This window comes from Indicator indicator, chromosome 2 (assembly GCF_027791375.1).
Source record: "Indicator indicator isolate 239-I01 chromosome 2, UM_Iind_1.1, whole genome shotgun sequence".
Taxonomy (NCBI): Eukaryota; Metazoa; Chordata; class Aves; order Piciformes; family Indicatoridae; genus Indicator; species Indicator indicator.
Genome location: NC_072011.1, coordinates 47,376,988 through 47,398,184, shown reverse-complemented (window position 1 = coordinate 47,398,184; position 21,197 = coordinate 47,376,988). Strand labels below are relative to the sequence as shown.

Sequence of the window (21,197 nt, the reverse complement as noted above, 5' to 3'; positions counted from 1 at the left end):
AAATGAACCTCTGAAAAGACCACAAGCATATATGTTTTCCTGGTGTTAGCAACACAGTTAAAAATGTTATAGCTCTTAACCTCACTTCTGTTACTTCTTTCTGTGTTTGCCCTACTGTCTTCCCTGTTGAAGATTACAGCCCCTTTGGATCTGCTATCTAAACTGCTGGCTTCTAAACCCACTGCAGTCAAAGCATAAAGTTTCCAAATACTCAAGTTAACTTTGCACATTTTTGCTGAGGCAGTTCAAAGAGTAAAGGCAGAAGCATCTCTGCTGGCAGTTCTGAAGGAAAAGAAGGTGCTGGCAGAGATCCTCTCAACTGTTGTAGCAGTAGAGAAACAAACTTTTGTTTCGAAGTTGTCAGTTGTAGCTCCAAGGTGCATATTCTATCTGGTAGTGGGGAGCACTTTCAAGATTGATACTTCTGGTTGAAAAGCCTTTTGAGTTTTTTTCATGTCATCACTGCAGGAGGAGTTTTTCATTAGTAGACACTATATGGAAGGTTTATATTGGTACTTAATTTCTGTGTCACTATCTTTGGTCAGCTGAGATCCTTCCTAATGGTGAGTGCCATGGCCACATCTTATTTAAAAACAAACAAAACCCTCAGAACAAACAAACCCTATAGTGAGTAGACAGGGATAATAATCACTGTCCTTTTATGTAGTTTATTTTAAAGTGAAAGTAAAATATTCAGATCTATTTCTTAGGTTCTAGTAATTGCTGTTTGACTTTGCCAGTACTTCTGTCTGTGGAGCTACAGTAGTTGTTACTACCCAACTTCAAGCAGAGCTTTTGCTCAAAAATTCAATAATGTGTGCCTATTGTAAATTTATGTGTCAGCATTTTTAAAATTGGTAAATCAAAAGCAATCCCAAGTTTTCTGGGATCAAAAATAAAGATCTTTAAAACTGGCTTCAATCATAATTTACTATATATACAGTGTAAATAGTATAATATAAGTATGGTGATAGCATAATGGTTGCATATAGTGAGTAAACATAAGTAAAAGACTACATACAATATTTTGTCACTCTTGTGGAAATTGCGTGACTGCATGGGGGGAGACATTTGACACAAACCCTTAAGCCAAAGAGGCAATGAATTAATTACTCACAGCTGATTCCACCCAAGTGGGGAGTACTGCTGCTGTGTATTAGCTGTTGAGGCTTTGGGGCACTCTCATACGGTGCTGGCACAGCATGTTGCCGGCACGAAAGTGCCATGCAGTCTTGGGCTCATGTGGCTTCAGCGGATGGTGGGTGATTTTGTTCCTTTTCCTGTGTTATCCCGACTTTCTGCAGGAAGGAGGGAGGAGAGGAGGACCATGTCTAGACACATCAATGCCTTTTGGGTTTTGTGCACAAGGGTTTTGTGCACAAGGGTTTTGTGCTGCGCCTGTTTGGCCCTACCATGACAACTTTTTAAACAGAGAAATTCAAACTTATGCCCAGTCCTAATTTTAAGACTCTTTATTATATAGCTGATCTAATAAGAAAGTCTTTGCAGTGTAGCTGTGGGGAAAAGGATACTGTTCACAAATTCTTCTTGCATGCCAGTGAATTTGGCTTCATCTGTGTCGTGTTAATTCAATGCCTCAGATAGGTGGATATTTTTGATTTCCTGAGCCCGAATAATTGCTTATTTTCCCTGTGTATGAGTGTGCTGGTTTAGGGCCAGACAGATCCTCTATTGCCCCAGGAGGGACAAAAGAATGACACTCACAGAAATGGATGGAAGAGTAATGGAAAGTTTAAATGGAAAAGCAATTGGTGAAACTACAGAAACTACAAGCGTAGTGGCAAAGATATCCCAAAGTGTACAGAGTCCCTTACACAGCACCCAAAAGCCTCCCACCTCTTTCCTTCTCCCTACATGAAGGTCTACCCAAAACCCCTCTTTCTTCCCCCCCCCACTGGTAGGTTAGTCTCAGGTTGGCCAGGTCTGAGACTGCCCCCCCTCTCCACTTTTCTTCCTGGTATTAGGCCTAGAGAGGCCTAAGAGGCTTTGGAGATACTCCCTGACTGTTACCCAGTAGCATCTCCCACGGGACCAGAGAGAGAAGAAAGAGGAAGAAAATGACTTTGCAGATGAATTTATAGGGTGCAGGAGTTATGGGTAGAAATATGCTGTTGCCTGTGTCCACCTTATTGGGTTGAACACTCGAGACACCGGAGATGTGACTTATGTGGCAGTAACAGGAGGCACCCAGCCTAAACTGCCACAATGAGATAAGGATATCATGTAGGATTTGTCAGGTAGGAAACTTCAGAGAAGAAAATGTTAGGACTTAAGAGTGTGTCGTAACATCAGAGTTGATGGCAGGAGCAATAGTGGTACATAGAGACAACTAGTTTATGGAAGTATAGAGTTCGCTAATAAGTGAGAAACAGTCAAAAATTACAGTAGTATCTCCTAGCCTAACTAAAGGGAGAATTGCACAGTTTTAGCACAATACTGTGTCCATGTAAAAGGACCTCCATTTCTAGCTGGCTGTTTAAGAAACCATCAATAGCAAATCTTTCTACACCTGGAGTCTTGTGAGTGTTTTCATGTTTTCCATGTCAGAACAGATAATTTGAAGACCTGTAATTAGAACATAGCATAGTAATCAGACATAGGAGTTATTTAAATTGTGGCATTCATCAGTTGATTTGACTTAGGTAGGTGCTTTCTCTCTGCTCTTTTTTATTTTTTTTTTGAGTACATCGAGTTACGTAGTATTCAGTCTCTGCTTCTTTTTCGTGTTAGTAGCACCTGAATCAAAGGCCACTAAATCTGAATCGAGACAGTGAAACTAGACTAAAAAGTAATGCAGATATGGAGTTGCTGCATTATTGGGGGAATTTTGTTAAAATTTGCATTAAGAGTGGGAGACACCTGAAAAGTGATAAAACTGGTAAGCAAGCTGTAGGGTTTGTAGTGACCATTGCCACTTCATGTTAGGTCACTGTAGCAGTTTGAGGGGTATTGTGAAGTTGGGTTTATATTGAGGAAAGTCCTAAAGTTTAACCCTAAAAAGAGACATGGGGTGTACAATCTAACTGTAATCTTCCTCCTTGCGTTGTATTATTTCTTTCTATCTCTCGTGTCAAAGCAAACCGTGTTTGGTGAAAGTATTTTTAGCTGAAGAAAATGGGAGAAGTAAGGACTTACTAACCTCTTTTTCTGACCTGATAACGAAGTTAAACCAAAACTGGATTGTTACAAGTCTGTAGGCTTGGTGGGTACTACTGTCAGACCTGGTGACTGACTGCTCAGGATCAGTCACAGCAGAATTCTCTCAAATTCTGTTTGGATGAAGGCTGCTATGATTTTTCATATTCACTAAGAGTTTCATGAAGCAGTCATTTTTAGTGTAGTCAGAGGTATTGGTATTTGAATTTCTGAAATTCTCAAGAAAGTACTATGGTATCTTTACTGACTTCTCAAAGTGCAAGGTGGTTTATCAAGTATGCGTAGGACCACTGAATCTATTACAAGAGACTATGGTGGGTTGACCCTGTCCGGACACAAGATGACAACCAAGCTGCTTTATGACACACACACACCCCCCCCCCCTATAGTGTGTGTGTGTGCACAGGCTCCTGGGTTGGGATAAGGAGAGGGAGGGATTGTTCAGCTATGACTGTCACAGGCAAAACAGGCATGGGAGGATGGGGAATGGAGGCTGCAGTCAGTTCATCCATGTTGTTTCTGCCACTGCTTCCTCCTCAGAGGGAAGGACTCCTCACCCTGTTCCACTGCTTCAGTGTGAGGTCCCTTTCATGGAAGACAGCCCTCCATGAACTTTCCCAGTGTGGGTTTTTCATGTGGCATTGTAGTTTTCATGAACTGCTCCAGTGTGTCCTCCTTCCATAGGGTACAGTCCTTCAAGAATAGACTGCTCCAGTGTAGGTCCTCCATGTTACACATCCTGCCTGCAAACCTGCTCTGGGTTCTCTCCACGGGTCCACAGTGTCTTCTAGGAGCTTGCTCCAGTGTGAGCTTCCCCCGGAACGACAGCCTCCTTTGGGCATCCACCTGCTCTGGTGTGGGGCCTTCCACAGGCTGCAGTTGGATATCTGCTCCCCCATTAACATACAAGACTTGCAGGGGGTCAGCTTGCTTTCACCATGGTCTTCACCCCAGACTGCAGGGGAATCGCTGCTCTGGTGCCTGGAGCACCTTCTTTCTCCTTCACTGACCTTGGTGTCTGCAGAATTGCTCTCACATATTCTCACTTCCCTCTCCAGCTGCATAACTTTTTCCCTGTCTCAGATGTTATCACAGAGGTGCGACCACCGTTGCTGACAGGCTTAGCCTTGGCCAGTGGTGGGTTTGACTTGCAGGCATCTGTCATTATCTCTATCAGATGCAAGCAAAACTTCTGGCAGCTTCTCACAGAAGCCCCCTTGCTACAAAAACCCTGAAAGGCAAACTGAATACAAAGGGGAGCTGAAGTCCTCTAAATCTCCAACATGGATTACTTGCATATTACCTGTAAGCTTGCTCACTGGAGGTTGTTCTTTCTCATATTTTGAAGTAGGTCTCTAAATATTGAAGAACTTCTAATTTTCTGTGGGAGTATTTTCTTCCTTTAGAAGGTACCTGTTGTAACTGGATGTGTTTTAAAATCAGGGTCATTGTAGCTTTGAACTTAAAATCACATGTAAGTTTATGAATGTCTTTGGTAATAGCAAAAAATGGATGTTGTTGTACAAAGGACAAAGTGTAATTTATTAAGGGAAAAGTTTCCTTGAACTGAAGTTGTTTTGCCTCCTTGCTTCCTTTGGCAGATGGACTGCATTCCCCTATCGTCATTTTTGCCATGCTCTACAAGAATCCAGAAATGGCATAGAGTGTGTAAAGCTGGTGTGACCAGCCCATTCTTATTTATGAAGCTTTTCTTCATGCCACAACAGAAGTGTAAAGAGGATAGAAGTGACATAGTTGTTATTTTTCCAACATGAATTAGTTTCTGTAGAGAATGGCAAAATTGGCAGGGCTGCAAAGGTATGTGAGCTATTCTGCCTTCATACGGAGAGCCTTTAATTTTGGTGAAGTAGCTTTTTAAAAGGCACACCACCTCACCAAAAAAAAGGGGAAGGGTGGGAGGTCAGAAAATTCATGCTAAATTCATGTTATTTATTATTTGTTTCATGCTGCTACAGTTGACTTTTGCACACATGCATGCTTTATCACTTGCTTTATAAAGAAGAAAGATAGGAAAGGGATAACAAAGACTATATGGAATGGTGATTTATAAATAAGACTTTTCTTCTCTGTTTTCCAGGTTCAATATTGCATAAACATGGGTGCATTTTTGGATAAACCAAAAACTGAAAAACATAATGCTCATGGTTCAGGGAATGGCTTGCGTTATGGCCTCAGCAGTATGCAGGGATGGAGAGTGGAAATGGAAGATGCTCACACAGCTGTTGTAGGTATTCCCCATGGCTTAGAGGACTGGTCCTTTTTTGCTGTCTACGATGGTCATGCAGGATCTCGTGTTGCAAATTACTGCTCCACACACTTACTAGAACACATCACTAACAATGAAGACTTTCGGGCGACAGAAAAACCTGGATCTGCTCTTGAACCTTCAGTGGAAAATGTCAAGAGTGGGATCAGAACTGGCTTTTTGAAAATTGATGAGTACATGCGCAATTTCTCAGACCTCAGAAATGGAATGGACAGAAGTGGCTCAACAGCAGTGGGAGTTATGATTTCACCTGAGCATGTATACTTTATCAATTGTGGTGATTCTCGTGCTGTTCTCTATAGGAATGGACAAGTCTGTTTTTCAACACAGGATCACAAGCCTTGCAACCCAAGGGAGAAAGAGCGAATCCAGAATGCAGGAGGCAGTGTAATGATTCAACGTGTTAATGGCTCATTGGCAGTTTCTCGAGCTCTGGGGGACTATGACTACAAATGTGTGGATGGTAAAGGCCCTACAGAACAACTTGTTTCTCCAGAGCCCGAGGTCTGTGAAATTTTAAGGGCAGAAGAAGATGAGTTTATTATCTTGGCTTGTGATGGAATCTGGGATGTAATGAGCAATGAAGAGCTCTGTGAATTTGTTAAGTCTAGACTTGAAGTATCAGATGACCTGGAAAAAGTGTGCAATTGGGTAGTAGACACTTGTTTACATAAGGTATGTAACTGTTTTCCCCAAGCAGCTATTCTAAAATGATCTTCTATTAAGATGGATACAGTGTTAACAGCAGTTCCTGGCTTCCTCCTTCTTTTCTTCCGCTTCTTTCCTTCAAACTTCTGTCTCCGTCTGACTATAGATATATTTTTCGGCAAAGGCAGCTTCATCCTTTGTGCCTGGAGAGATGTTAGCAATTGCAAAAAGAAAAGTTTACTATTATTTTCTTAGATAATGTTTCCATATACTTCCAGCTCTAAACTTCCAAATTTTTGGAATCAATAAATACTGTGCAAGGTAAGGTATTTTGGCTAGTATTTTCTGTTGTTTCAAGTTGGGCATTAAACCAGTGTTTGCACCATCATATCTTAAAGGTCTGTCATCTGAAGTGGTGTCTTCAGCTCATTTTAGCTTAGATGGAGAAGCACTTGTCAAATTAGAGTTTGTTCAGAACAACTACAGCCCAATCTACAGATGTTTCGTAGGTATACTATTTCCAGCATTCCCTGGAAAGTGCAACTCCTACTAGTCCAAACAGTTCATTCTGTAGGCCACAGACCAAATATGCAATTCTGAGGAAAATATTAAAATTCAGAATTCCAGTACTAAAGGGTAAGTAATTTTTTTTTCTTCCAAGAAATAGGTTTATGTTACAGCTTATACCATAGAATATATGATTGGTTTAAATGCTGTGGCATTTCTGACCAGCACTTGAGCCAGCCTTGTTAAAGGATGGTTACTTGAGTATACTTTCAGTAAAACTGAACCTCTTTTTATTTTATAAAGTCAGATCGTGGATTCCTGCAATTCGTAACAATATTAGAATGTTGTCCTCTGTCCTCAGGATGTGAATTGTACCATATGTTGTGAACTGCTGTAGAAGATAGGTGTCCCCATATGCATGGTGTGAAAGGGAATGTAGAGTAACTCCTGAATATTTTGGAAGCAATGTATTATAATGTCAATTTCTTATTTAATTTCTTCAGGAGGAGAATTGTGATAGGTGACAAGAACTATATCCAGTAGGTTACGTTTATGCAGGAATAGTGTGCAGTGACTGAGGGCACTAAAAATTCCACTCCTGACAAAAGTTTGAGATCTTAATTTCAAACCAGGAGCTTATGATTCTGGTGGATTTGCTTGTAAGAGACTTAGACACTGTATTTTTAAATTTGACTGTGGATTATTTTGAGAATTAAGCAGGAAAGTGTTATCTGAGCTTAGTAGTAGATAACTAGCCTTAACATTAGTATCTAAAAAAGCTGTTGGCTAACATTGCTGAGCACACATGATAATCTAAGGTCGTCCTGGCCATACTAATTGAATTAATGTTTTGTACTGCTTTCTTCAAGGTGCCCTGTATGACACAGGTAGATTCTGATAAACAGACTTGTAATGTAGGGTCATATGTGAATGCTCTCAAACCGAAACAGATTAGTAGATGGAGCTAGCTGTTCTAGTAGTCTTGGGTGAGCTGCTTTTTCTTTTACAACATGATTTTTTTTTAATTGAGCTTAAGATAACATTAAATAGCTGTCTAATTTCTGACCTGATTTTCTAGATAAAATTTTTATACAGCTGACTCTTAAGCCAGTCCATTAAATACGTAAAATTTTAAGACTAAGAATGTACAATAAAAATGAGTGAAATTAATTTTATCAAGTAGTTTAAATGGGGAACTATGAGGATCTTAATCAAAATTCTGTTTTATTGCAAGGTTTCTTTCTTCCCAGGTATATCTATAGTACTGTATTTGAAACAAATCTATAACTAGAATGGAGAAATGAAAAGTAAGACTGAAGATCCTAACTCTTCTTTTTTCTTTGTTGTGTAGGGGAGTCGTGATAATATGAGTATTGTACTAGTTTGTTTTTCAAATGCTCCTAAGGTCTCAGATGAGGCAGTGAAAAAAGATGCTGAGTTGGATAAGTACTTAGAATCACGGGTTGAAGGTAAGAAATCTATTTTGTTCACTAAAAATGCTGCCATAACATTCTTGAGCATGCAAGCAGAACTTTGAAAATCATCATGCTACTATGTTGGATCAAGTGGTTTTGTGTCAGGAAAAAAGTTTTGAGCTATCTAGTCAGTTTATTCTGGTATTCTGCGAGTGTTTTCTTAATGTGAGCTCAAGTGTGGTTGCATTTTGACCTGTAGAATATTCTATCAGCTAAGTAAATTGTGATATTGTTCATGTCTTATAAAACATTAAAAGAGATACTTGTGATACTTGTACCTTTTGTTTTGTAAAAGTATTTGATATATGAAGAAAATGCTGTACTGGGTTTTCATAACAGGTCAACTTATTAACTTAATTATCCAAGCTATTTTAACTGTGTCTATTTGACATTGTTGTGAGTTTTTGTTTGTTTGTTTGTTTGTTTGTTTTTTAAACTGGCTACTTTTAAAAATGCATTTCTGCAAAAACCCAACAGAGTATAATTGATCAAAACACATGAATACAAGAGCCTTAAAGCACCCCGTTGGATTCCAAGTGCTTACCAAGTGTGTATGTGTGAATAAAATCCAATAAATCATCTAGAACTTTCATGGAGGACTAAGTTTAATTCCTGTCTACTTTCATTTAGTCACTGATTTTTCTAAACAATCCAAAAGGCTGAATGCAACTTCTTCCTTCAAGCAGAAACAGTTAAAAAAGCAAGTTAGATTTGATCAAAAATGAAGATTTGCCCTTGTTTGTTTATTACTTTTCTGCTTTTCTTAATGTCAGAAAAACTAACATTTGAAACAGACTTTCAAACTCTTTCTTCTGATTGAAAATACCCTGTCACTGGTTAAAGTTGTTCCGAGGTCTCAAGCCAGTTTAGACCAAATCTTTTAAACCAGTCTTGAGGCCAGTACAGATGTACTGGCATCCTAGTCTCTTCAGTCTTCTCAGTTATTGTAGCCGTGGTAGAATTGTAGTTTTGGTAGAAACTACAACTGTGACTAAAGTTCAGGATTGGTACTTACATTTGCCTCTTTTTATAGTATTGTTCTTGTGTTGGCACAGAATTTTTTTTTTTTTTTACAGAAGAAAATCAGGCATGAAAATTACTGTGGTTTTGCAACAGTTTGTCTTGCTGTTGTGTATGTTGCTGGAATAATCCTGTGAAGTACTGTCATTGGAGAGAAGCAGTTGTCAGAGGTTTTGAAAACTTTTTTTTCTGATTCTTGAAATTTGTGTAATCTTACCTGAAGAGTGCTGAAGTACTGTCTCACCCGCTTATGGTGGTGCAGCTTATTAACCTATTTGTTGGAGCTAATAGTTATAGCAGCGGTGTTCAAGGACATTTCAAAAGGATTTCCTTAAGAGAAAACTGGCTGAGGTGATTGTACATGTTATTGACTGGTTTCAGGGCTGTGGTTCATGAAGAGGTGGTCCTTTTGTAGGTGGATAATGAGTCATGTAGCCACCTTAGATTTATTTGTTCAAGGTGCTGAGGCCACTGGTTTAATTTTAATATTGCTATCCTGGTCATACTTTTCTGTATTCATATTGAAAAATGTGATACTGTCAGTCTGCAGGGGACTGTTCAGCAGAGTTGCAACAAAGTAGTTCAAAACTTGATTGCTCAGCCGTTTAGGACTTTGCAAGTCAAAATAACAATGAAGCCACCATCTTGAGACTGTAACAAGGTCTTAATGACCACAGCTATGGCCACTGACTGCCTGAGCTTTTTTTTGTTTGTTTGTCTGATGAAAGATGTGACAGCCAGATTTTCAGTGTGGATCCAGAAACTTCCAGACACCCAAGTGTGGTGTGTATAATCTGTAGAGGTAAAATGATTGATTCCCCTTTTTTAGCACTATTTAATGAGAATTTCTAATACAGGACTCCCGCAGTATTGCATAAGAATTACTGCATAGGTTGGTTTTGGTTTATTTGAATCTCTGAGACATTCACTGTTTTTTTTTTTGGGTTGTTTGTTTTTTTTTTAACATGCTCTAAAGGATACTGAAAGGGCTGGTTGGGCATGCTTTTATTAGAATGTAGTTGATATCCAAGTAAGTAGCATTAGGTGTAAAAGAGAAGTAATCCTGTACTGTAGGCCCAGGGAGACCAAGAATCTTCTGAGAGTGTATAACAGCAAAAATCCCACTCATCCTACTCATAACTTTTATTAACACTACTTCAGTGTAAAATGCAACTATGACATAGAATTGTGGACACGTGTGAGTTTTGCCCCTTCAGTATCAAAAATTCTAATGCTAGAAATGACAGTCCTGGAGGTGCTTTATAATTTATTCTTTCATTTGTGTGAAACAGCCTGTGAAAATCAGTCATATTTTTTTTGTCTAGATAGTCTTGGGGTATTTTTTTATTGCACTCCTAACCAAACAAGGTAAACTCTAATTTTGTTTTGTTTTCATAAATGTTCCAGTAATCTAGATAGTTGATGTAACAAATGTGTAGTTTTTAAATATATATATATAGGATATTCTTCAGACTATAGTTCAGTTACCTCTGAATGTGCCACTGTTGTGTTTAGTGTCTTTCCCTCCTATTCAAATGATACCTAAATGGAAATGGTTTGCCTATTTCTGGTTTCTGTTGAGATGAGAGAGAGTTAGTGGTCACTTCAAATGCAAACTCTAGGCATGTTTCTCAGAGCTTGGCTTACATCTTGGCTTCCTAGATGACACTAGTTAAGATAAATGCCTGTTATCTTACTATATCTGAGTAGAGTAATAAACTTTGGGAGAGAGCCAGGAGCAGTTACCTTTACTGACATCAGTCAGGTGTGCACATGTGGTGACTGGTTAGTGTTCTCAGCTTTTTGGTGTCTCTTGTCTCAATTAGCAAATAGGTGAAAAATGTATGGAACTGCAGTGCATTTTATTGCTTTCATAAGAGAATATTAAGAAGAGAAAAGCTTTCAAATTCCGATCACTGACTGGTTTAACTAAGAATGATGTAGGAAGCACTATTTGCTAGTAACAATGCAAGTGTTGTAACATGATTGAGGTACTACTTTGACATATCAAAATATCTTTTTAACAGGAATGTATTTTAGTTATGTTGTCATATTTACCAAATGTTGCACATACCATAAAAAAAATTTTGTAGTCTGAACTGATGTAGAGGCGTTCTGAGTGTATCTCAAAATTGTTGCTAAGCTTAAGTGCTCCAGAGAAATTAACAGCTTCAGAGCTTGGAGTTCTGTTGCTTCAACTCTTGATTTTTTTTTTTTTTTTTTTTTAATGTGCTCCTTGTGTCATTCTGTGTTCCAATGATTGGACAAAGTATAAGGCCTTTAAATGTCAAGTATTTGGCAAGGAATGAGAGTTATCGTATTTGTGGAAATCGTGTCAAGAAGTAGAGAAAATAAAGGACTTTGGAAGAACTGGAAATATTTACCTGTTTTGTAATAAATTTTTGCATTCATAATAAATTCCATGAAATTGTCTTTTTGACACCATCTCCTTAATTAAAAAAAAAAAAAGTAAGACTGCAATTAGTATTATTATTGAGTTTGGAAATGATACAGAGAAGTCTTAATGTTTCAAACCACTAAGCAGCATGAGAAGAATAATTGGGAGAGATGTTGTATTCTTTTAAAAAAGTAGGTTCATTTAAATTTCAAATTGTGAGCAGAAATAGCTTTAGCTTTAAGGGGGGATATGTCATCTGTACAAATAATTTCAAATGTTGGAGTAGTAAGGAGAAGTTTTGGAAGGTGAGAATGTCCTTTTTAGATCAGGAAAGGACAACTGCCGTAATCAGTTTTGCATTCATCTTTAAACTAAGTGTAGTCTGGAGAACAGTGCATAAAAGAGCTGTTCCTGAAAGGTTTAAGATGCCTTTAGTTCTAAAAACTTAAATCCTGGTAGGTATATTGTGATGTTGATAATATGGGTTTGATCATCCTTGCTAGTTATTTTCAAAAAACAGAAGCTGTATTTCTTTAGATATTTTCTCAATATAGTTGGCATTTAGGATAGTATTCTTCAAGGATTTGTATTTGTTACAATGTATTTGTAGTTCTGCTGTTTAAGGTCTGAATTTGGTAACCTAAGCAGTGCAGAACGAATCTGCGTTCAGTTACAGCATGTGATTAGTAAATCTACTACAAAATCTCAATATATACAATGTTGAAAATTCCAGACTAGATGATGACTGTTGCTATCAAAAATGGACATTGAGCACAATAATTTAACACGAACATTATTTGTTAAAGAATTAACAGCTCACAAGTAATGCTGAAATCCTGTAGTTTTGTACAATGAGTTACTAGTTATTCCTTAAGGTATTTCCAGAGTTATTAAAAGAGAATTATTGTTTTAATACCAAAATGGAGTTCTTGTTTTAACATAGTTAGTAAAAGACAAAATAGTTGATAGTTTACAGATATTTTTAGTGGAAGAACTGTGTACCAAAGCTCTTGTCCTAGTTTGGGTTTCAAGGTTGGCAACGTGTAGAATAACTGCATTCCATAGCTGTCAGTTCAAGAGTATTCTGAAATACTTACGACATTGTAGCCAGTAGCTTGAGATTGAGTCATTTATGATGATGAGCACAGCTGTGCTTCTGTTTTGAGTTATTTAATTGGTGAATTTTAAAAGTTATATAGATACTGGACGGAAGTTATGCTATTGTCAGTCTTTTCCTGCTGCTTTCAAATGCTACTTTATGTTCTCTGTTGTGCTTTAACATAGCAGGCAGCTAAACACTGTGTAGCCATTAACTCCTCCCTGCCTGCCCCAGTGGGACGGAGGTCAAAAAATAATCAGGAAAAAAAGGTAAAAATCTTCAGTTGAGCTAAAAATTTAATAGGACCGAAAAGGAGGAGAAAATAAAAATGAAAAAAAAAAATACACAGAACAAGTGATTCACAGTGCAGTTGCTTACCCCAGGCAGACTGATGCCCAACCAGTCTTCAATCAGCAGGCTGCCATACCCCCATGACCCAACTCCACCCAGTTTTATTGTTGACCATATCATATGGTACAGAATATCCCTTTGACCAGTTTGGGTTATATGTCCTGGTTGCATTCCCTCATAGCTTTGTATACATTCTAGCCTCCTGACTGGCAGGGCAGCATGAGAAACTGGTAAGTCCTTGACTTAATGTAAGGTCTGCTCAGCAACAGCCAGAACATCAACATGATTCTCAATCTAAGTCCAAAACACAGCACTTCTCCAGCTGCTAGGAAGAATAGATTAAGTAATCTGTCCCAGCCAAAACTAGGACAGAAGTCTATTAGATTCTATGATATGCTTCAGTTAATTTCAAAGGGTGTATCAGGTATGCAGTCAAAACCAACCAACCAAAACCCACCAAAACACACTAACTCTCCAAATCGATAATAGGGATGTGTGTTCTTGGTAGGTTTAATCAGTCTCAGCAGTGGAGTTGGATGGAACATTTAACACATTTGGGTTACGTACTGTATATAAAACTGGCTTGTCATAATCTTATAGCTGAAACAGAAAATTCTTATGTTGTCTGGGTGAAGACTTACGTTGTATATAATAGAAATTAAATTTTATCTGCATTTTCAAACTGAGTTAAGTGTTAGGCTTTTAGTGAAAACTGTTTTGGAAGTCACATAGTAGACTTCATAGTGGACTTTCGTAGATTTGCATATATGATAATATCAGGAAATAATTCTTTAAACATTTAATACTACTAGCAAAAACAAAAGTTTCTGTAGGGAGAAGAAAAACTAATTGCAGTGTTATTCTTATTCTAGAAATAAAGGTGAAAACCTTGTAAATCTGTTTCTGAAAAGCATTTGGTTTCTTTCTTTATTTGCCTTTGTCAAACAAATCCACAGTGTGTATTGGCTAACTGATGTGTAATGAGAAAAGGTCACCCTTAGTCATTTGCTTTATTCTTGGATTTTCTATTAGGAAGCCCTTTTATTTTTTTTTTCTCCCTCCCAGAGAGAGGGGACATATTCTGGTTGAAGTTATTAATTCCTATATCAGGAAAAGGAAAAGGAGATGGTCAGTTCCAGTAAATTCCAGAGGAAATCTGGGGAGAGACTATCTACAAGTGCTTGTAGTGATAGGACAAGGATAGGATTGAAGCTTGAGGAGGGTAGATTTAGACTAGCTATTAGAAAAAAAAAATCTTTACATTGAGGATGATGAGACACTGGAACAGGTTATCTGGCCAACTTGTGGATGTCCCCTCCCAGAAAGTGTTCAAGGCCAGGTTGGACAGGCCCTTGAGTAACCTGGTCTAGTGAAAAGTGTCTCTAGCCTGCTTCTGCCTTTAGTCGCAGGCTCCGAATCAGACATCCAGAATATAATTTATTTGAAGAAATTGAAGTGATTTATTTATCTTCAAATAGTTGTAAAGATGCAGACTGGTAAGTACTTTTAGGATATTCGAGATGATTCGTTCTTCTTAATTCTTTTGTGGGTCAAAGAGTTTATATCTACAACAATGACTACAGGAAATGGTAGTACATTCCTTAATTCAGTTGATATTCAGGGGAAAAAAAAAAACCAAAACGTAATTTCTTTAAAATGTGACCAATTTATACAACTACAATTAGTAGATAACTTACTGAACCTTTATCTCCTGTGGCAGTAGTTGAATAGAGATTGAATAGTGGAAGCTGGTAGCCTTATGCTTATGTGAATGTATATGCAGCTATTGCATATTTGCCTTAAAGCACCTTTGATGGATAAGAGCATGTGAAGATTTACTTCAGTTTAGGCAGTTTTTTTCCAAGGTAGAAGCATGTACCAGCACTGGACTTGTATGAAATGTTATTCCATTTTCAAAGCAAAAATATTATAAATTATTTGTTGTCAGTTCTACGTTTGGTTTTGGCCACTGGAGTGATAATGGGCCCTTATATGTGCTTCTTTATCAAATGATGGTCTTAGTGTTTATGCCGTGGAGATTCAGGCCTTTGAGAACACATGGTGTTACTCACAAGGAATTATGACTGAATTCCTGGGAAGCTTTGGCTTTATGGCATGTAACATCCTGAGTATATGTTGCAGTGCAACAGGGAGGTAACTGAAACAGGCTCGCATTTGTTTTCTCTTCCAAGAGAACAGGCTATTTTATCCAGTTCACAGTCTGATTCGGAATTTCTCTGAGAGAGGCTGGCTAGAAACATATTGGAAAGGCAGGCTATGAATTTGAATAGCTGTGTTCCACCATGAAAAATGTGCATCCAAACTTTAGGAATGTTTCTTTGTTTACATATAACTTTTTCATAACATCTCTGTTAAAAAGGGATAGTATTTTGTATTTTGGTATCTTAAGAGATGAGTGGTGTTAATTCAGTAATCCAAGGGCTTTTTCTGTTTTTTAAATTAGAAATAATGGAAAAGTCGGGTGAAGAAGGAATGCCTGATCTTGCTCATGTTATTCGTATTTTAACTGCGGAGAATATCCCTAATTTACCACCAGGAGGTGGTTTAGCTGGCAAGTGAGTACTGGAGTTTCTTGAACTGCTTAGTTCACTGAAAGAAGTACTTTCATTTAAATGTTTTAAAGGTTTCTTATTCAAATAGTTAAACGAGTTTTTATATTGTCAACTAGCTTAGATTTTGTGCTACATAAACGTTGTGTCACTGTTCCCAAAACACACACACACACACACAAGAGGGGTTTGGGGGTGGGCAAAAAAACCCACAAAAATGCCAAGCCCCCACCCCCACAAAACCCCTCAACTCAGTTTATTCTTGGCTTTTTCACTGCTTCACATTTCTCAGGAACTGTCAGTAATCTAAATGGAGTATGAGTATACCAGTTGTTTTCCTGATTTTGTGTTTCTGCCACCACTTAGCATCCAAGTTTAATTTCATGCCTGTTCAGCAGTCATTCCTGTAAGAAAATTGGTTTTATTTGTTTAGTATTAAACTGAATGTCATATAAGAAAGAAATGGAACTAGGATATGCATTTTAAAACTTAATTGGAGTTAACATTCAGAAATTATATTGTGGGGTTTGGTTTGGTTGTTTTTGTTTTGTTTTGTTTTTTTCCCTAGGAAGACTAATGCTGATATTCTAGCAACCTATAACTTAAGGATGTTAATGAACATGATTTAGGATATTATGAACAATTGCTAATTTAGAATCCTCCAAACAATGGTACCCATTATTGCTCCCTGGCATAGGTCATGTTGTTGCTGGAATTGTTGTATATTTCAAATTATGGAGTCTTGTCCTCTAAGCATTTGTGTGTACATCTGTTTAATTGTGCATACTCATTAATGAGCACTATTTATTGCCTTTTTTTTTTTTTATAGCCTTGAAAGTATCTGTATGTTCTTAGCACCTCCCAGCTGCTGAAGGACTTAGTGTGTTTTGTTGTTTTGCTCATTAATAACCACATCATGTACTGCTTCATTATTCTGGAAACTTTGCATATAAATTCTATTTTAGTTTGCTGTCACCCAGGATACATTTTTAAGGGTTTTAGGTTCAGAATTGGCCTTTTGATGTCTTTCTCTTAATTTTTGCTTTTTAAAGTCCTGTTACAGAAACCTGACAGGAAGTGTACCTGCAGGTTTTTTAAAGAGTATTTATTATCCAAGAAAAATGATAACTTAGGATAAAGACAGGCAGTGAAGTACTTAACTTGTAGGACTGAGCTCCTGAATGTATGTTTTGAAAAAGCATGACCACACAATCCAACCCCATATACTATGAAATTTAAAACTTTTGTCCTAACAAGAGAATAGTCTTTGTCTCAAGATCTTTCTCTTGTGATGTTACCAAGACATGAAGAATTCACACTTTGTCCTTCTGTTTAAACTCCAAGACCTGGCTCTGACAAACTGCAGAATTTTATTTGTGGCTGACATCCTTGGGTTTAGTACCAATTCTAGTTGCTCCTTATTTTAGTATGTCTGAGATGGAGAAATGCAATGTCGCGTTACCTTGATGTAGAGTATATCTGCAACCCTTGGGAACCTCTGAGGTAGCTCCCCTTCTGCTGGTGTTGTATCTTTCCTTCAAGCATCTCACTTTTATAGAAGTGTTGACTGGAGATCTGTCAGTGCTACTGCAGTCCCTTGATGGTAGCGTATTATCCTTTACACTCTTACTCTTCAAAGACTTATTTTAGGCTTGACTTGAATCCCCCTGTAACTTCAGATGTTGCCAAAAGAATGGTCATTTGTTGCTGAAGAAAACAAGTTTCAAGCTACCCTGTCACTTGAGCATTAATACTTCCACTCAGCATCTTACTGTTGAGTTTTCCCATAAAGAACAGAGAAATACACTGTTCAAAGAAAGATACGTTAATTGAAAATAATGGAAAATTCCCAAGGGATTGTCTTTTAAGTCTGATTTAAATCCTCTGTGATGCATGTCGACTGTTTCTATGGCAGCCTTTCTTGGACTGACTTAGGTGTTTTCGGTAACTTTTTTTTTGTAGGAGAATCTTCCATCAGATGGTCCCATGCTAGCTCAGCAATGCAACCCTTTAAATTTCTTCTTAAAGCATTGACTAACTGTGCCACTGAAGTTGTTCTTTAATAGACTTGTCATATCATACATAATTTTTGCAAATGTCACTGTCAATTTAATTCTGAACTTCCTTGGTCCTCATTCAGACACAGCCCAGAACCTTTGTGAACAGCACAACTGGCATATACACCACTGTTTTGAGGCTTCAAGTTGTCAGGTGCCTGTTGTGCTTGCCTTCTGCTTGTCTTGATGTGGTGTGTCTAGATAAATGTGGACTTCATCATTGACATACATTGCCTCTGAACACATGAGCACGTGCTTTCTTTGCAGTGCTGTAGATCAGTGGACATCCTGAGGTTTGAACTGTCCCTTGTGTTCACTGGTCCATGAACCATCTCCCAGAATTGGTTCTTTTAGTAGGTACTGTTTTAAATGTTGAACCATGACAGGAAAATGTGTTTTCATGCTGGACACTGCTTACTGAGTTTACCTAATTTATTTTGTTCTATTGGAAGTGGATATACGTGCAGTGTTTCATTCAAAAACTGAGCTATTCTGAAGTTTAAAATGTGCTTTTTATTCCATAGTGTGGGCATAAAAACCTTGTCATACTAGATTAGGAATTGATCTAGCTCTGTGTTCTGTCCACAGGATAGCTGAAAGTAGATGCCTAGGGAAGACTATAAAGTTAGGAAAAAATGTAAAATATTTTCTCTGATTATTATTTTGGTTTTCAGCTTTTTACAGCTGAGGTACTTTCTGATCTTGAGGTAATTTATGTATTTAGTGACTTAATTTCTTTTCCATGAAGTTAGGTATGTTTAGAAGGAACCTCATTAAACTTCTGACATGCTCAGTATTCCGGAGCAGAAAGTTCTCTTGCATCAAGAGCTATCACTATATTTTTGGGGCATTTGCTGCTGTGTTCATCTGCTGCCTTAGTTTCTTTGTTTGGAAGAGTCAGCAATGCTTGTCTGTATTGTGTAAGACATAATTTTTTAGACTGTGACCACTTCAAAACTTGAGAGTGTTAGTTCATGTAGCAGTTCTTTCTTGTTGAAGCTGTCAATAACTTTGATATTTATTATACTTGTCTGAACATTTCCCAATTATTACTATGATTTGAAGATGTTAAGGCAGCATTTTCCCCTCATAAGTGTGTTATACTTGAGGGTTTATATTTTGAGATACTTTTTGTGCTTATTTCACACACCTGTGAAGGTGTGGCCTTATGGCAATGCCAGAAAAGAAGTCTAGCTAGTGGTATTTGAGTTTCAATTTCTACAGTCTGAATAGACAGTAGTCAACATTTCTTAGAGGTCATATACTCTGGGCACCAGGCTTCAAAGTATGTAGACCTGTGCATATGTAATAAAAATGGGGAAAAATGCAACTGTCTTCAAGTTTCACATCTGGAAACAGGGCAAGAAAAGCAGCAAAATATAGCTTTAAGTGTTGCTTTTGCCAAAACTCAACTATATAGCTGTAACTTCTAAATATGTGAAAAAGCAGACAATAGAGAGGGTGAGGTAAGAATTGGTTTTTGCTTTGCTTCTAAGTCTTTACAAATCCTGACTTACTGCTAAATCCCCAAACATCATTTTCAAAGTGAAGTAGCAGCACTGCTAGCAGACTTCATCTTTTTAACAGGCAAGTTAAAGGCAAAGCACCTTAGATGCTTTGAAGTTAACTACTGTGCTCAAACTTTTAAAGTTCTCAGTGCTTTGAAATCCTTTGTTATGCTTAATGTTTTTAAACTTCTCTTTTTAGGCGTAATATTATCGAAGCTGTGTATAGTAGGCTGAATCCACACAGAGAGAATGAGGGGGTAAGTTCCCAATTTTTTGCTACAGCTTTTTTTGTATGAGAATATTGAAGTGCTGTACAACAAGCAGAAATGTACATTATTGCCAATACTATGTTGTGAACACAAAATACGTATTGTAGCAGACAGTTCATTTTGACCTTGTTTTGGATGGATCCCATATAGAGCTTCATCCTCAGACAGCAAACTGACACCCAATTCTGAAATACGTTTTTAGGTTTTTAAACAATTAATTACTGGGGTTTTTTTCAGTTTAACCTGTGAAGCAACACTGCGGAGTTTTTCTGAATTATAGGTTATTATAGTAAAAAATTATGGTCAGCATATTCATTACTTAACTAGCTATTATGTCTGGAGTCCAGAAATCTACTAGAGGAGGACACAAACACTTCTTACTCTCTTGTGTAGAGGACCTTGGTACAATGAAAAATATTGATGCTAATATTAACCACTTTTCTTAAGTGTGTCCTATCCTTAAATATCCTATGTGCAGTGATCAAAGGAAAGTGTGAAGACATTTAAGTTTACTTCAGTTTTAATTTCTAAAGCAGTTTACATTCTTCTGCCTGGTTCCTGATAAGTTGAATTTTAAATGGTGTGTTGAAATACAGTTTACTGTAACTTTAAACCTGATTACTACGTCATTCCTTAATATTTGTATAGAGAATAATAACTAGTGTTATATCAGTTGTGGTTAAATGTGTTTTAAAAAAATCTTTGGAAAACTGAAGAACTGATAAATAACATCACCGCTTGTTACATGCATTGTCATTTGCTGTACAGTCTATGTAAACTAGTCTGTGAAGGTACCAGTCACCTTTTAGTAAATCCCTTGTCATACTTTTTTGTCTGGGGAGATGACTGCAAGTTCCTCAGTCAGGTCGTCATAATAACAGTGTTGGAGACATGACAACTTCTAACTACTTTGAAATGCTCTATTGTGCACCTTGATAATGTAAATGCAATCTCATCACAAAAACTGTTTTTCCACTGTCATCTTCTGTTACTTACCCTATAGTTTGTTTATTCTCTTAAGCTAGAAAGCTTGTAGGGGGAAGGGGCAACTATTAAGAGAACAAATAGAGCAGATCTCTTGTGTTTTAGGATTTGTTCCTTTTTAAAGACTTTATTAGGAGTATACATTTTCCATTTAATTTTCAACAAATTGTGCAGCAGTGCCCCAAAAAAAGTTAGTGTTCATCTTTTCTGCCTTTTCAGTAGTTCAGGACACTGTACCTTTATCAGCCCACTACTGCTTTTTGTATTTAGCCATAATTTTGTTTTGCAATGAAGTTACTGGTGAAAAGGGCTTATTTGACGATTAGACCATAGGTGGTGTAAGTTGGTTTTATTTTTCTAAAACCAAAACTTTAGTTTGTCTCATGGTGACTTTCTAGAAATATCATATGCCATAGTTGCATTTATGATGCATCTTTTCTATGTCCAAACTTACTTTGCAATAGCTATGCAAGCTTGATAAAAGTCCTAACATAAAATATAGCATCTTTCATGTATTGGCTACTTCCAGGAAATTTTTGCACATTTTCCATTATAACTTAATTGAATGAGTTAACTAAATGTGCAAATTGCATGTAAAAGAATATAGATTTAACTCTTATTACCATTAACAGCTTTGACCTTTATTGCCTTGGATAGTTACTTTGGGTCCATGTAATGTGTCTTCTTGAATATGAAATGTGAGCAATACATTCCAGTTTACTTCATAAATTTTCCTTCTGCTGGTGTTTAGTGCAAGTCTCCATAGTGATATGGGTGATGTGTTTTGAATACAATAAACTAAACTTTAGTTTGATCTTGTGGTGAGGTAAATGTCATTTGTCAGTCA

The 21,197-nt window shown here is 37.3% G+C and overlaps 1 protein-coding gene across 4 annotated transcripts in view; it reads left to right on the top strand.

Moving 5' to 3' along the window:
- PPM1B (protein phosphatase, Mg2+/Mn2+ dependent 1B) overlaps positions 1-21,197 on the top strand; it is a 60,056-nt gene that overhangs the window by 31,047 nt on the left and 7,812 nt on the right. For 3 of the 4 annotated variants that reach the window (XM_054392108.1, XM_054392127.1, XM_054392099.1), the window contains exons 2-5: positions 5,276-6,139; positions 7,971-8,088; positions 15,427-15,538; positions 19,297-19,354. In XM_054392108.1, coding sequence (XP_054248083.1) covers positions 5,294-6,139; positions 7,971-8,088; positions 15,427-15,538; positions 19,297-19,354 — 1,134 coding nt within the window. In that variant the 5' untranslated portion in view covers positions 5,276-5,293. The remainder of the gene's footprint in view (positions 1-5,275; positions 6,140-7,970; positions 8,089-15,426; positions 15,539-19,296; positions 19,355-21,197) is intronic. The other variant, XM_054392118.1, reaches the window with a different exon arrangement.